General features: G+C 45.0%; 2 protein-coding genes across 2 annotated transcripts; both read left to right on the top strand.

Annotated features, from left to right (window-relative positions):
- Positions 1-9,163: 9,163 nt before the first annotated feature.
- Positions 9,164-10,566, top strand: LOC117181140. Its single transcript, XM_033373707.1, has 2 exons — positions 9,164-9,595; positions 9,661-10,566. Exons 1-2 carry the CDS (start codon positions 9,164-9,166, stop codon positions 10,564-10,566), a joined length of 1,338 nt encoding a protein of 445 aa, XP_033229598.1.
- Positions 10,567-12,823: 2,257 nt separating this feature from the next.
- LOC117181138 (vegetative cell wall protein gp1-like) lies at positions 12,824-13,790 on the top strand. Its single transcript, XM_033373705.1, has 2 exons — positions 12,824-13,256; positions 13,330-13,790. Exons 1-2 carry the CDS (start codon positions 12,824-12,826, stop codon positions 13,788-13,790), a joined length of 894 nt encoding a protein of 297 aa, XP_033229596.1.
- Positions 13,791-15,364: the final 1,574 nt, after the last annotated feature.

Raw genomic sequence — 15,364 nt, 5'->3', positions numbered from 1 at the left:
CCGCTACTTACGGGGATCCCCGCAATAAAAATAGGAGAAATATTTATTTCGAACATATTGTGCGAATATACACTTTTAAAATAGGAAAAATACGTCGATAATTCCCAAAAATAATGTATGTGGGAAAGTATTTATGTGAAAAATCCTCGGGAAAAATTTAAATTAAAAGAAAAACACAACTGTAAATTACTTTGGGAATTCACGCACAATATTTAGTTTTTATACATACATATGTATATGTTTATGGCATGTAAGAAGTAAAATTTTAATATTATATATTTTAAATTGCATTATTTTACGAATTATTTATTATTCTTCAAAAAAATTGAAGTTTTTTTTAGTGGCCCTATTAATTTGGGACACCTATTTTTTCGAAAAAATGTCCAAATAAATGAACGAATGGAATTGCGAGCTCTATATTTTATGAAAAATCGTTAATTCGACTCATTTATTCACTCAAAATATTTGGTGAATTTTGTTTTAATAGAAAAAAAATTATCCTCAAAAAATGGGGTGGCCCTATAAATATGGGACACACTGTATTGTTTTGAAAATGTTGGTTGAACTACTTTTTTGTCGAAGATTTCTATTCCATTCTCATACTAATGAGAAGGTATTGGTTTTGTGTAAAATTTCACTTTGTCGGTTTCCATAAAATCTCGATTTTTTGAGATCTACTGAGCCAGAAAAAACGATTTTTATGAAGGTATATCTGTCTGTAGTCTGTATTCTGTAGGCACGATAACTTTCAAAAAAATGATCAGACTGGATTCTACTTAAGCACAATTTTTTAAGGCCTAAAAAGAAAGAACAAGTTCGTAAACCAGCTATTTTGGATTAGAATTCAAAAAGTCAGCGCATTTTCAAAAATTTTGAAACCACATTTTTTCGAGATTTCAAAATTCTATGTACGGTTATTCATAGTTGATTTTTGAAAGCCCTACAAGATTATCATAACAACTTTTTTAATTTGGTCCAAATAGCAGTAGTTTTTCTTAAATCGTAAAATACAAGGCTAAAAATAAAAATAAAATTATAAAAACAAGGAAATAAGAATTAGTATGATTCAATTTTTATGCATATTATGAATTGTAATGATATAAAGTGATTGAAATGATACATGTTCCAGCGCGGCTTAGAATACAATATAAAGCAAAATATGAAAAAAATATTTAAATAGTCATGATCAATACATTTTTTGCTGTGTTTTGCAATCTTTGAATAAGCAATCCTAGGCAGAGTTACATCAAAAATGTATTATATTTGATATAAAAGTGTTGTGTATAATGTAGAAAAGTTGACATCGTGGATAAAATCGAGTGCGAAGCACGAGCTATGTGATGAGAAAGTGTTCGTTAAAGCCGAAAAAGCTTTAACAAAAGAGAGCTCACAGTCCCAAAATTACAGTTGTCAGTCCGTTGACCTTTTATTTTAAAAGGTCTATGCACGAATGCGGGACAAATGCAAAGACCGAGCGCGGAGTGCGATAGCCATCAGTCACGTGCCGTAGGTGCGCTCAAACTCTCGAGCTAAGCTCTTCTAACAAAAGAGAATTCACAATCACAAAATTACACTAGTGGATGTTTTGAATCTTAATTTCAAAAGGTTTTCCCAAGAATCTGCGAGAATATAAAGATCGAGCGCAAAGCGCGAGATGAATACATCATCTAGTGCGAAGCGCGAGAATTAACAGTCGCGCGCCTTAGGCGCTTTTTAGTTGAAAATTCATTTCTTTGGTTAAAATTTTAACTATTGTGCTGGGAACTGATATTTTTCAATAGAATATTTAACTGCGCATGTAAAAGTTGAAGTACCACTTGAGTTTGAAAAAAAATAAAGGTCAATCAAAAAAAAAAATAATTCTCAACAATATTTGTAATAGTTGATATGTTAACCAAGAATTACTTCAACTTAAATAGAAAACATATAAACTCAAACAAAACCAACGAACTTTAAAAAAAAATACTTGAAGTTTTTACTAAAAATTGTGTAACAAGAAGATTAATTTTCTGCCAAAAAAGGCAAATTTTCAAAAAAAAATATGCCTGACCTTTCAATCAAATAGCACAGTTTTTTACGAGATGAATAATTTCATACCAAAGATATGATAGTAAAATCAGATCATATTTAAGCAAAAAAAAACGAGATAAAGGGAAAAAGGGAAAGTTTCTTCAAAACAGGGGGGAAAATATGAACTCTTTAAAAGAGTGGAAAAATATTTTGAAAACTTATTTAAAGACAATCTTATAAAATCTGTTGTAAGCCAAAAAGGCTATACTGAGAACCCCGGAAAGTCAAACAATAGTCTACGGGACTTTCCATTCAAGTTCCCAGGAGGCTACTTGAGCGAAGGTACAACGTGACAAATTGTTGATTTTACGGTTTCCACAAACGACGAGTTTGCTCGCCCTAAGTGAGTCATCGCATTATTAAGGACCTTTCTCGTCTCCCCAAAGTGACCCGTGAGGGCCGGAAACATTCCCCGGCCGCCTGTAAACAGCTTTAAAATCACGCGACGCCACCGTGTTACACTTCCCATCAACAACTTTCACGGCATGTTAGGCACGCCCTCCAGTGTTCGTCCTTTCTCACTCACGCGTGCTCTTTCTTCCCTATAGCACTAGATCTCTCTCTCTCTCTCTCTCTCTCTTCTACATTTCCTTTTCTCTGGGACGCGCTGGCCAGTGCACGAGGCTCAACCGATTAGAATACGAATCATTCTGGGGAGTAAAATTTCGTTTTCAAAATGTTTAAATTATACAGATCAATAGTAAAAGATCAGGATCAACTAGAAATACAAACTCCCACCCCCCTGGAATTTCTGATTATAAATAATCCTTCGATTTTTATACGTGTTTACGTGTACTCACGTATGCACGTACGTCATTAGAATATTTTAATATAACTAAGTTTCACCGACTTAATCATGTTCTTCTTCTGATGGGATAATTAATCAAGCATTTAATACTTATGAGACTTTAATATACAAATCTAGATTTAATTTAAATAAGAAATAGGGTGGTTGTTCGGCGGTAACTTTATTCAATAATTTCTGAGTAAGCTTATATTAATAAGAAATAATCCTAAACAAATAACTCGAACAACCATTCTGTTTGACTTAGCTTCACAGTTTCCTCGGAAGCATGAAGTTAGGATAGTGATTAGCAACATATTTTAATTTTGATCATTTATCTTAATCCGTTCTATTTTTAATTTCTAATTAAATTTTGTATTGAGAAGAATATTTTTAGGTAAAGCCTGGCGCAAACGCTAGAAACGCGAGTTAGTGGGCCCGGCCGGCGGCCCCCAACATTTAGGTTTGCGACTCCAGTTCGACCATTCAGCCAATAGCAAGGCCAGCCGCCGACCCCACTGCCGCCGCGAGCCTCCCTGCCAAGTCGACGGGTCTCTGGCAAGCGAAGCGAGAGTCAGTCGCCTTCGTGTATCCACTTGGAGTTGCAGTGTCCGCCCTGCGCTCCCGTGATTAATAAACGAAGAGTGATTTTTCCATATACCAAGTGTTTGTGTCTGTCCAGTGACAGGTTCTACCAACCTTTTCGCCGTCTCATTAAACAGAAATCGATTCAGGGTCCGAAATCCTGACACGCGACGCGTAAGTCAATTTCTTTAAATTTTTCTTCTTCGTGATACTTTGTTCTCTCAGTGTTTATATATTTTTTCCTTCTTTTTCTTTTTGTCTCGGGGTTTCGGAATTTTCCTTCCATTTTGATACCGCACATTTTCTCCGTGATTTCAATTTTTTTTCTTTTTGTTCATCGGGACCTCGCTCTTGTGTTAAAAAAAAAATTACGCGTGCACTCTAACTTTCGTACCCGGCGCGTTTTAAATTTGTGTTCATCAAACTTTGCGCAAAGCGTCAGGCCTTACAGTCCCAGTCCCGTGCGCCTAGTTTCGCGTTACTTGATCGGTTTCAATTCTCGCGTTTAAATTTAAAAACTCAAACCTTGCGCAAAGGGTCAGGCCTTTCAGCCACAGTCCCGTGCGCCTAGCTTCGCGCAGCGTAATCAGGGTAAATTCTCGGTTTAAATTTTAAAACTCAAACTTTGCGCAAAGGGTCAGGCTTTACAGCCCCAGTCCCGTGCGCCTAGTTTCGCGCCGCGTAACCGGGGTAAATTCTCGCGCCTAAAAATCATACATTTAAACTTTGCGCAAAGGGTCAGGCTCTCTCCAGCCCCAGTCCCGTGCGCCTAGTCCCGTGCGCTCGTTCTGTTTAAAAATCGCCGCCGTCACGCCATATCGTCGTTTATCTTCCTTATTAAATTAACGTTGCTAACATCTCCTATGCCGAGGGGTGTTCAAAAGCGCAAACGCCCTAGCAAAGGGGCCCGCGATCGTCAACGCCGCCGGGTGGAAGACGCCGCGAACGAGGCCGTTCCGGAACTTCAGGCCACTCCTGCGGTGCTAGACGAATCCGTACCATCGACGGTACCCTTGCCCGCGGCCAAATTACCATCAACACTGACCGCGGTACCCGAGCCTCCGTCACAGACACGCCCGCTTCCATGGGTGCTGAAGGAAGTTTTACCGGGACTGCCGGGTACCGTCGATCCGCGTAAACACAATTATCTCGCCAATTGTTCGTCTTCCGGGACACTGCGATTACCCAAGTTCTTCCGGGATCCTCGCATTCCTTTTCCAGCCACACAGGTGGACGAATTCTCCTTTTCCGAGGTACCTACCGCGCCACTCGACACCCGGGTTATTTTTCAATCTCCGGACCAACCCGCGCTTATGGCTATTCACCGAAAAGTTTGATTCAACTGCCTGTTCAAGAACTGCCTCCTCCGGCAACCGGGTTCGTTTGCGCACCTCTTCCTGCGTTGAAACTCGCGTCGGGTCCCATAGATCGTTCAGGCATTTACGATGATACCCAGCCTCGTCCTTCTGTAATAACCGTTCCATCGACTCCGGGAAAAAACCTAATAACGTGTCCGACATCCACCCGACGATCGAACCCCGTCTTCCAAGGTCCGGTCGTGACCACCGCCTCTCCAATCGCCGGCCCTTCCGGCCTTTACAATTATCTAGTACCACACACTCCGTAGGGACCTCTTCCCCCCCACCCTGGGTAAATGGTGCCAACACACTGCACCTCCCACTACCCCGGAAGGTTTCGCAGTCCTAGCCGCCGCTAGTAGCTCCGGCGACACTCTGTCTCTAGCCGTAGGTAGGCTGCTACTGCTGTTGGACTTGTCACAGTACGTTAGCGCCCCACCAGCCAACACCTCTTCATAGGCGGCCTCTCGACCTAGAAGATATTACTCTAACCACGAGCCGAGTGGGCCAAGTCTATAGCACGTCTCGACACTTATCTTCTGATAGAAAGCAAACCCTCGGGGTCGATAGTACAGCACCGATAGCCGGTTACCGTGCCCAGCTCATCACTCGTGTAGTGGACCGGTTTACACCACCACCCCCCCCCCCCCCCTGCACTGGCTGGTCGCCGTCTTGACGGTACCAGTTAACAAATTGGCGGCCCAAACGTAGGGCTCGGGATTTTTCTTTCCGCCTTCCTGATTTCCAACGGAGTTGGAAATGGACCCGTAACAAGCCCAATGCTTCGCTCTCTGAACTCGCCTCGCCTTGGCCCTGGTAGGTCAGTCAGAACAATGGCTACCAGAAACTTCCCGGTTTCCGAGTCTCAGCCAGAAAACTCGGTGGCGCCAGACGAAATCCCTAGGACCGTAGATCCAGCAACAAACGCAGATGCCGCAGCATCCCCTTCTGCAAACAAACGAGTGGGGCGAAGGCGTTCTGTTACGCCGACGTCAGAAAAAGAAAGAAACCGTTCGGTTCCAGCGACTACGCGCTTCACACCAAGAGTTCTCTTCCGAGAACCATTAGCCGAGAACAAGCCCATGCCCGGTCCAAGTAACCGCCCGGATTCAATGTCTCCTATGATGCTTAGGCCCATTCTATCACCATGCCAACAAGCTCGCTCGTTTGTCCGGCAAGCACACTCGCCTATCTGGGCACCGACACGCTCGCCTGTTCGAATACAATCTCGCTCGCCCGTTATCACACATACACACGCGGCAAATACTAACAGCACCATACAGGAAGGTCAACCAGCTCTGGCTATTCCAACAAATACGCAAATTATCGACTGGCGTGCGCTAATACGTGCGTTTCGCACACCCATTGTCCCGCGACCCACATTCGCCGGTATGGATCATGAGGATCCGGAAGAATTCATCGATCAATGCGAACGTTACTTCGCAGAGGAATCGATAGAAATCACGCTTTGGTCACGAATGGTGGCCAAATCGTTAACAGAACGCACTGGAAAATGGTACGAAGCGTATCGAAACTTATCCCTACCTTGGGATAAGTTTAAAACCTTACTTATTCAGCAATTCGCGGGAGTTTCAACCTTAAACAAGTTGCATATAAAACTGTATGCAACTAAACAGGAAGAGAAGGAGGCAGTAGGAATATTTTTACACAAAAAATATCTCCTCGCCCTCCGACTTTTACCACAAGCTCCAGAGCCGCAAATTGTAGCTTTGCGTCTCGAGGCTCTCCAGCCTTCAATTAAAAAAATCCTACGCACCGCTACCATCACAACATTCGAAGACCTAGTATAACGAGCCGTCCAAGCGGAGACGGATGAAGCCGAAGATATTCCGCGGAAGACCGTCCGAGAAACATCACAAGCAAAAACAACGACCACGGCACCAGTACAGAATAACCAAACAACAGCTTCCGCCGGAAATGCCAGACCACCTTCGCAATGCCCCTATTGCCCTGGGCAGCATTTTCACCGGGAGTGTCCAGTCATTCGCGCTCCTCAATCCGCAGCAATTCCGGGAAACTGGCGGGACCGGGCTGCCGAAAACGAACACACAACCGCCCCGGATGCCCCGAACGCATTCCAGTAATTAGCGCGGTGGTTGCTGATCTCAACAACCTTCCCCGCGTCCGAGGCATACTGGCCTGCCGGGAAGTAATCGCTGAGATCGATACCTTGGCGTCAGAAAATTTTGTGAATAAGGCTATACTGACGACCACCGAATATCAAGCCCGAATATCAAGCCCTCCCCACGCCCTACTGGCCGCCGTAGGGGCTATCATCACCCTCGACGGTTCATTTACGTTAAGCCCCGCTATCCAGGAAATACCGTATCCCGGTACCTTCCATATTAGTGCCAAACTAAGGGCCGAAATGATTCTCGGCAGACCCTGGCTTCGCCAACATAAAGTCATCCACGATCATGTGGCTGACTGCATCTTTGTCGGTACCACAGGCCGTCAAAGAGTGTACCTCAGTCCCCTCCCCCACGCCCACGAGTTTTTTTTCCCCACGGAGGAAGTCGATGTACAAGGCGATTTCCCTGTTCACTTGCAAAAAGACTTCCGTCAGCTGGTGCAAGAGCACGCCCCCCTGTTTCATGGAAGCGGACGTTTAAAACAGACGCTTGCGAACGTGCAACACGAAATACAGCTTAAAGATGGTCGTCCATTCCGCGAAGCACCTCGCAGATACTCGGACGAAAAACGACACTATTTCGACGTTCAAGTCCGGGAGATGTTACGCGACGGAATAATACAACCCACATTATCACCCTTCAGTTCCGCCATTGTAATCGCCGGCAAAAAGGACGGCGATTACCGTTTTTGCATCGATTACCGTCGCCTTGACGATATGACCGTCGATGCCACCCCCGTGCCTCCCCAGAATCCACGAGACACTAAAGGATCTGGGTACGGCCAGGATTTTTTCTCCGCTCGATCTAAAAAGTGGTTACTGGCAAGTACCAATGGTGCCACGTTCGCGCCAGTTCACAGCCTTCTCCACGCCCGGAGGAGGCCAATTCCAGTTTCGGGTTATGCCGTTCGGGCTCAAGAACGCACCCGGAACTTTTCAAAACCTAATGAGGCAGGTCCTTGCGGAGAAATGGGGCATCTTCGCCCTTGCCTATCTGGACGACATAGTCATTTATTCGCGAGATTGAGAAGAACACCTACTACATTTAACATTGGTTTTGGAACGCCTATCCATATACGGATTAACTGTCGCACCCGCTAAGTGCAGCTTCGGAAAAACTACTCTTCCTTATCTTGGGCACGTCGTCAGCACCGATGGAAACTCGGCGCAAACCAGGCACATCGAGGCGATCAAGAATGCCTCCCCACCCCGATCCCGTAAGGAAATGCGTTCCTTCCTAGGTATCTGCAACTGGGTCAAGGAATACATTCCGAACTCTTCGGTAATCCTTGCCCCGTTATCAGATATGTTGTCAACGAAGAAAGCGTACAAAATGACTTCTGAGGCCCAGAAGCACTTCGAAGCTGCCAAAGCCGCCTTCCAGCGACCAGTGGCCCTCAGTCGTCCAAACCCGGAACTGAGGTTTATTCTCCAAACTGATGCTAGCGCTCGTGGCATGGGAGCCGTCCTCATGCAGGAGGACGAAGACGGAAAACGACACATCATTTCGTTCGCGAGGGCGAAATTCTCTTCAACAGAAGCTCGTTACCACTGTAACGAGCAGGAGTGTTTGGCGATCGTCTGGGCCATTAGAAAATATCGTCCTTTCCTAGAAGACCGTCCTTTTACGCTACGAACGGACAGTAAGACCTTAACGTGGCTAGAAAGGCAAAAGGATACACGGGACACACTAACCCGCTGGGATCTTTTTCTCAGTCGCTTTCCGCGCACTGTGGAACACGTGCCGGGAAAACGAAACGAACTTCCGGACGCCTTGTCGCGGCACCCAGATCGCACGGAGTTTCCACCAGGAGAGCCCGATCTAGCGCCAACATTACCGCCCACCTTCACGCCTAGCCACGCCAGAACCACACCGGTTGTGCCAATTCTAAGCGCTTTATCAAGGCCACCCCTGATTGATGAAATCGTCACTGCACAACAAGAAGACCCGGTAATTTCAAGAGATGCAATTCGCTGGCGAAATTTACAAAACGAGCAGAGCTTAACACAGGAAGACAAGGAGTTTCTCGTCCAAAATCGCCTGACGAATCAAGGATTTGGCGCCGCGACCGAAGCGACCATCAGTGGAGGCTACAAGTGCCAACTACTCTGCAGGCACGCGTGGTATGGGAATACCATGACGCTGCTCTCGCAGGACATCCGGGCACCGACAAAACCATACGCTCGTTTCGCGAGCATTTCTTCTGACCTGGAATGAGCCGGGACATAAGACGATACGTGTTCGGTTGCCACCTCTGTTTATGTAGTAAGCCAGTACGTGGCCGACAACCGAACAACCAGCGTCCACGACCCGCCCGCAAGGCATGGGATACGGTAGCCGTCGATTTAATGAGCCCGTATCCTCGCACAACTCAAGGCCACAACTGCATATTGGTAGTTACCGACCGTTTTACTCGCTGGGTGGAAGCCTTCCCCCTCCGAGCAGCGGACGCACCGAAGATCATCAAGAGAATTGAAGACGAAGTTTTTAGTCGTTACGGATATCCCCGTAGGCTGTTAAGCGATAACGGCCCGCAATTCACAGGCCATGCCTGGGCGGAAGCGAGCCAGCGGTGGGGTTGCCAGCTGTGGACCACGCCAGTCTACCACCCGCGCGCCAATCCTACCGAACGCCATAATCAAAAGGTAAAAAAGGGTAAAAAAGCCTCCACCAAGGTAATCAACGTACATGGGACACCCATCTGCCCGAGATACGTTTCGGACTAAGGCGCCGAGAAAACGCCGCCACCGGTGCCACCCCAAGCTATCTTCTCATCGGGCGGACGATTCGCCGGCCGGGTGAATGGAAATTACTCGAAAATGACGAGGAAGACCAGCCAGCTGAAGAACAGCAGAGACGAGAGAACGAGGCCTGCACACGACAAGCCGCGTATCAGGCTCGATACGCGACCGCTTATGAAAGACCTAGGTACTACCCCGGTGATTGGGTGTACGTACCCAATCATCAGCTCTCAAACAAAGTCGCAGGATACAATGCCAAGTTGGCCCCCGCCCGATTTGGCCCCTTTCAGGTCCTAGACCACGTCGCTGGCGAGGTCTACCTGATTTGGAAAGACGGAAACGCTCAAAAGATACACGGCGGTGTATTGGTACCGCTGTCATCACGCGCGGTAATGGGGGAGATGACGGAAGTACCGGCCGCCATCAACATACCTGATCAGAGGCTCGAACCGAAAGATAAGTGGCTCGCACCACGCGAGCAGGAAGCCGGCGGAAAGTCGCTTTCACAAAACCTAGCCGAAAGCGTCGGCGGTAATAATACGGACCCAGCCGGAAGCATCGGCGGCGATAATGAAGACTTTGTCGATACCATCGAGGAAGAACGGAATGAGTACCCTATCGTAGCCGTCGACAGGGAGGAGATGCCACGTAGGGACGCTGCCGTTGAGGAAACGCACACCACCCGTGCACAAACAGCCGGAGACCGACTTCTACCAGAAGATAGATGCGTTCGGGCCACTACACTGGCTCACGCCCAGGATCTTTTGTCAGGAGACGAGTCAGATAGCGCTAGGAAGCCCTATCACTTACGAGCACGCGTTCCGGTAGCCTACCGCGACGCTCGAAATTACGCTCCTCGAAGGAGGCAGACGTAGGTGGATCGATTTGCGTACAGACGAAGCTGGCGCGAATTACCTCGTAAAGGCTCGATAAGGTTAGGCAATGGGCTGCCGACATGCAACCAGGATTAAATGTAAATAGTATATTAGGAATGGCTGCTGCGGGGAACCAATTTTGTATTGACACTGATTCAGTTTAATCTTACGTCTATTACAAATATACTAGAGTAATTGGTACTTAGCATCAATTTCCCAGGGGGTTTGTATTTTTGAAAATCAAATGAACACTAAGGGTGAGCAAACTCTATCCGGGAAGGGGTGGAATTTGTTGTAAGCCAAAAAGGCTATACTGAGAACCCCGGAAATTCAAACAATAGTCTACGGGACTTTCCATGCAAGTTCCCAGGAGGCTACTTGAGCGAAGGTACAACGTGACAAATTGTTGATTTTACGGTTTCCACAAACGACGAGTTTGCTCGCCCTAAGTGAGTCATCGCATTATTAGGGACCTTTCCTCTCCCCAAAGTGACCTGTGAGGGCCGGAAACATTCCCCGGCCGCCTGTAAACAGCTTTAAAATCACGCGAGGCCACCGTATAACACTCCCCATCAACAACTTTCACGGCGTGTTAGGCACGCCCTCCAGTGTTCGTCCTTTCTCACTCACGCGCGCTCTTTCTTCCCTATAGCACTAGCTCTCTCTCTCTTTCTCTCTCTCTCTCTTTCTCTCTCTCTCTCTTCTACATTTCCTTTTCTCTGGGTCGCGCTGGCCAGTGCACGAGGCTCAACCGATTGAAATACGAATCATTCTGGGGAGTAAAATTTCGTTTTCAAAATGTTTAAATTATACAGATCAATAGTAAAAGATCAGCATCAACTAGAAATACAAACTACCACCCCCCTGGAATTTTTGATTATAAATAATCCTTCGATTTTTATACGTGTTTACGTGTACTCACGTATGCACGTACGTCATTAGAATATTTTAATATAACTAAGTTTCACCGACTTAATCATGTTCTTCTTCTGATGGGATAATTAATCAAGCATTTAATACTTATGAGACTTTAATATACAAATCTAGATTTAATTTAAATAAGAAATAGGGTGGTTGTTCGGCGGTAACTTTATTCAATAATTTCTGAGTAAGCTTATATTAATAAGAAATAATCCTAAACAAATAACTCGAACAACCATTCTGTTTGACTTAGCTTCACAGTTTCTTCGGAAGCATGAAGTTAGGATAGTGATTAGCAACATATTTTAATTTTAATAATTTATCTTAATCCGTTCTATTTTTAATTTCTAATTAAATTTTGTATTAAGAAGAATATTTTTGGTAAAGCCTGGCGCAAACGCTTGAAACGCGACCTAGTGGGCCCGGCCGGCGGCCCCCACCATTTAGGTTTGCGACTCCAGTTCGACCATTCAGCCAATAGCAAGGCCAGCCGCCGACCCCACTGCCGCCGCGAGCCTCCCTGCCAAGTCGACGGGTCTCTGGCAAGCGAAGCGAGAGTCAGTCGCCTTCGTGTATCCACTTGGAGTTGCAGTGTCCGCCCTGCGCTCCCGTGATTAATAAACGAAGAGTGATTTTTCCATATACCAAGTGTTTGTGTCTGTCCAGTGACAGGTTCTACCTACCTTTTCGCCGTCTCATTAAACAGAAATCGATTCAGGGTCCGAAATCCTGACATGCGACGCGTAAGTCAATTTCTTTAAATTTTTCTTCTTCGCGATACTTTGTTCTCTCAGTATTCATATATTTTTTCCTTCTTTTTCTTTTTGTCTCGGGTTTTCGGAATTTTCCTTCCATTTTGTTACCACACATTTTCTCCGTGATTTCAATTTTTTTTCTTCTTTTTGTTCATCGGGACCTCGCTCTTATGTTAAAAAAAAAAATTACGCGTGCACTCTAACTTTCGTACCGGGCGCGTTTTAAATTTGTGTTCATCAAACTTTGCGCAAAGGGTCAGGCCTTACAGTCCCAGTCCCGTGCGCCTAGTTTCGCGCTACTTGATTCGGTTTCAAATATCGGTTTAAATTTTAAAACTCAAACTTTGCGCAAGGAGTCAGGCTTTACAGCCACAGTCCCGTGCGCCTAGTTTCGCGCCGCGTAACCGGGGTAAATTTTGGGCCTAAAAATCATACATTTAAACTTTGCGCAAAGGGTCAGACTCTCTCCAGCCCCAATCCCGTGCGCCTAGTTCCGTGCGCTCGTTCCGTTTAAAAATCGCCGCCGTCGCGCCATATCGTCGTTTATCTTCCTTATTAAATTAACGTTGCTAACATCTCCTATGCCGAGGGATGGTCAAAAGCGCAAACGCCCTAGCAAAGGGGCCCGCGATCGTCAACGCCGCCGGGTGGAAGACGCCGCGAACGAGGCCGTTCCGGAACTTCAGGCCGCTCCTGCGGTGCTAGACGAATCCGTTTCACCGACGGTACCCTTGCCGGTGGCCAAATTACCATCACCACTGACCGCCGTACCCGAGCCTCCGTCACCGACACGCCCGCTTCCATGGGTGCTGAAGGAAGTTTTACCGGGACTGCCGGGTAGCGTCGATCCGCGTAAACACAATTATCTCGCCAATTGTTCGTCTTCCGGGACACTGCGATTACCCAAGTTCTTCCGGGATCCTTGCATTCCTTTTCCAGCCACACAGGTGGACGAATTCTCCTTTTCCGAGATACCTACCGCGCCACTCGCCTCCTCGACTCCTCGACACCCGGGTTATTTTTTAAACTCCGGGCCAACCCGCTAACGGCTATTCACCGAACAGTTTGATTCAACCGCCTGTTCAAGAACTGCCTCCTCCGGCAACCGGGTTCGTTTGCGCACCTCTTCCTCCGTTGAAACTCGCGTCGGGTCCCATAGATCGTTCAGGCATTTACGATGATACCCAGTCTCGTCCTTCTGTAATAACCGTTCCATCGACTCCGGGAAAAAACCTAATAACGTGTCCGACATCCACCCGACGATCGAACCCCGTCTTCCAAGGTCCGGTCGTGACCACCGCCTCTCCAATCGCCGGCCCTTCCGGTCTTTACAATTATCTAGTTCCACACACTCCGGAGGGACCTCTTCCCCCCCACCCGGGTAAATGGTATCAACACACTGCACCTCCCACTACCCCGGAAGGTTTCGCAGTCCCAGCCGCCGCTAGTAGCTCTGGCGACACTCTGTCTCTAGCCGTAGGTAGGCTGCTACTGCTGTTGGACTTGTCACAGTACGTTAGCGCCCCACCAGCCAACACCTCTTCATAGGCGGCCTCTCGACCTAGAAGATATTACTCTAACCACGAGCTGAGTGTGCCAAGTCTATAGCACGTCTCGACGCTTATCTTCTGATAGAAAGCAAACCCTCGGGTTTGATAGTACAGCACCGATAGCCGGTTACCGTGTCCAGCTCATCACTCATGTAGTGGACCGGTTTACAGCACCCCCCCCCCTGCACTGGCTGGTCACCGTCTGGACGGTACCAGTTAACAAATCATAAAAAAATAAGCAAGAAAACAAAGACAAACGTTACAGCTTATTATGAGAACTTTCCATTCTTTTTTTAAATAAAAAGTTCTTATTCATTTAATTTATTTATTTTATTGAATATTATTACTTAATAATTGACGATTGAAATTTTTTTGTGAAAATGTGTAAATTTATTTAAAGCCATAAATATTAAATTTAAAAAAGGCTATAGATATTAAAAATATGAGAAATGGGTAAGTTAAAAAAAAGAACCAGGGCAGACCAGCATATAAGACAGGTAAAACAAACACGCACCTAATTCCTTGGTTTTTATTTTCTATTATTAGAAGCGTCAACAATTTGGAATCTGTAAACATCAAATTTTTTAAAAACGAGAGTGTGTAATAATTTTTAAACGATTTGAATAAATTATTATATCTGAATGATATAAAATATAAATCATATTTACTTTTATTTATTTTCTTGGTTATAATAGGTTCTGGCTTTCTAAAGAGAAGAGAATGTGTGAACTGTGAACTGTATAGAAACGACCGAATTAGCGATAAGGTGTGAATGGATGGTACTTTGTAAGAAATAATTGTAAGAAAATTTTGTAAAAAAAAGGAAATGTAAGCAAGTCAATTTTTTAAGGCCAACAGGCCGAAAAATAAACGTTTATCTGTCTATTTATTTTCTCGATGGACCAACATAAATTTGACTCATTATGTTTAACCACCTTAGAAATCTTTTTTAGAACTAAAGATTATTAGATTCCTGACAGGCGTAAGGAACGTTGTTAGACATTTTCTGCAGTTTCTAGTTTATTTTCTTTTTTACTTTTTTTTTACTTATTTTCATAATTTGTGCACGAAAAAAATGCTGTGCCATCTAATGTGTACCATAGCAGCTGTTCAAACCTATTAACCTGTAGAACATTTTTAATACCTAGCATTTAGCTTTGTTATAAATAGTTTAAGTTAATGAACATAATATTTTTGTTCTCTTTTCTTGGGAAAATATGTCTTAAATTGCATCTATATTGCAATGGCTTACCAGTTACATCCTATTGCAGAATATTGTCAATAATATTAAAATTTATATTTAATAAAAAAAATTTAATTGAAAAAAGACAGTATTTATATTTTTTGCAAAAAATTCGCTGTGTCTAATTTGTATAGAATTTGTTTTACAGAAATAGTACATAAACTTAACAAATTTTAAATACTTAATTTTTGTTTAGAAACAGTGGCGGACTGGGAATCCAGGGGCATAGTCGAGGATCCAATACCGGGGGCGACTCCTAAAAAAAAAGGTCATTGGAGAAAAGAAAAACTATATCTAAGGAGTATAACCTGAACGTATTAGATGCGTGT

Source organism: Belonocnema kinseyi, chromosome 10 (assembly GCF_010883055.1).
Source record: "Belonocnema kinseyi isolate 2016_QV_RU_SX_M_011 chromosome 10, B_treatae_v1, whole genome shotgun sequence".
Taxonomy (NCBI): domain Eukaryota; kingdom Metazoa; phylum Arthropoda; class Insecta; order Hymenoptera; family Cynipidae; genus Belonocnema; species Belonocnema kinseyi.
The sequence above is the reverse complement of the archived record's forward strand: the minus strand, read 5'-3'. Positions and strand labels throughout refer to the sequence as shown.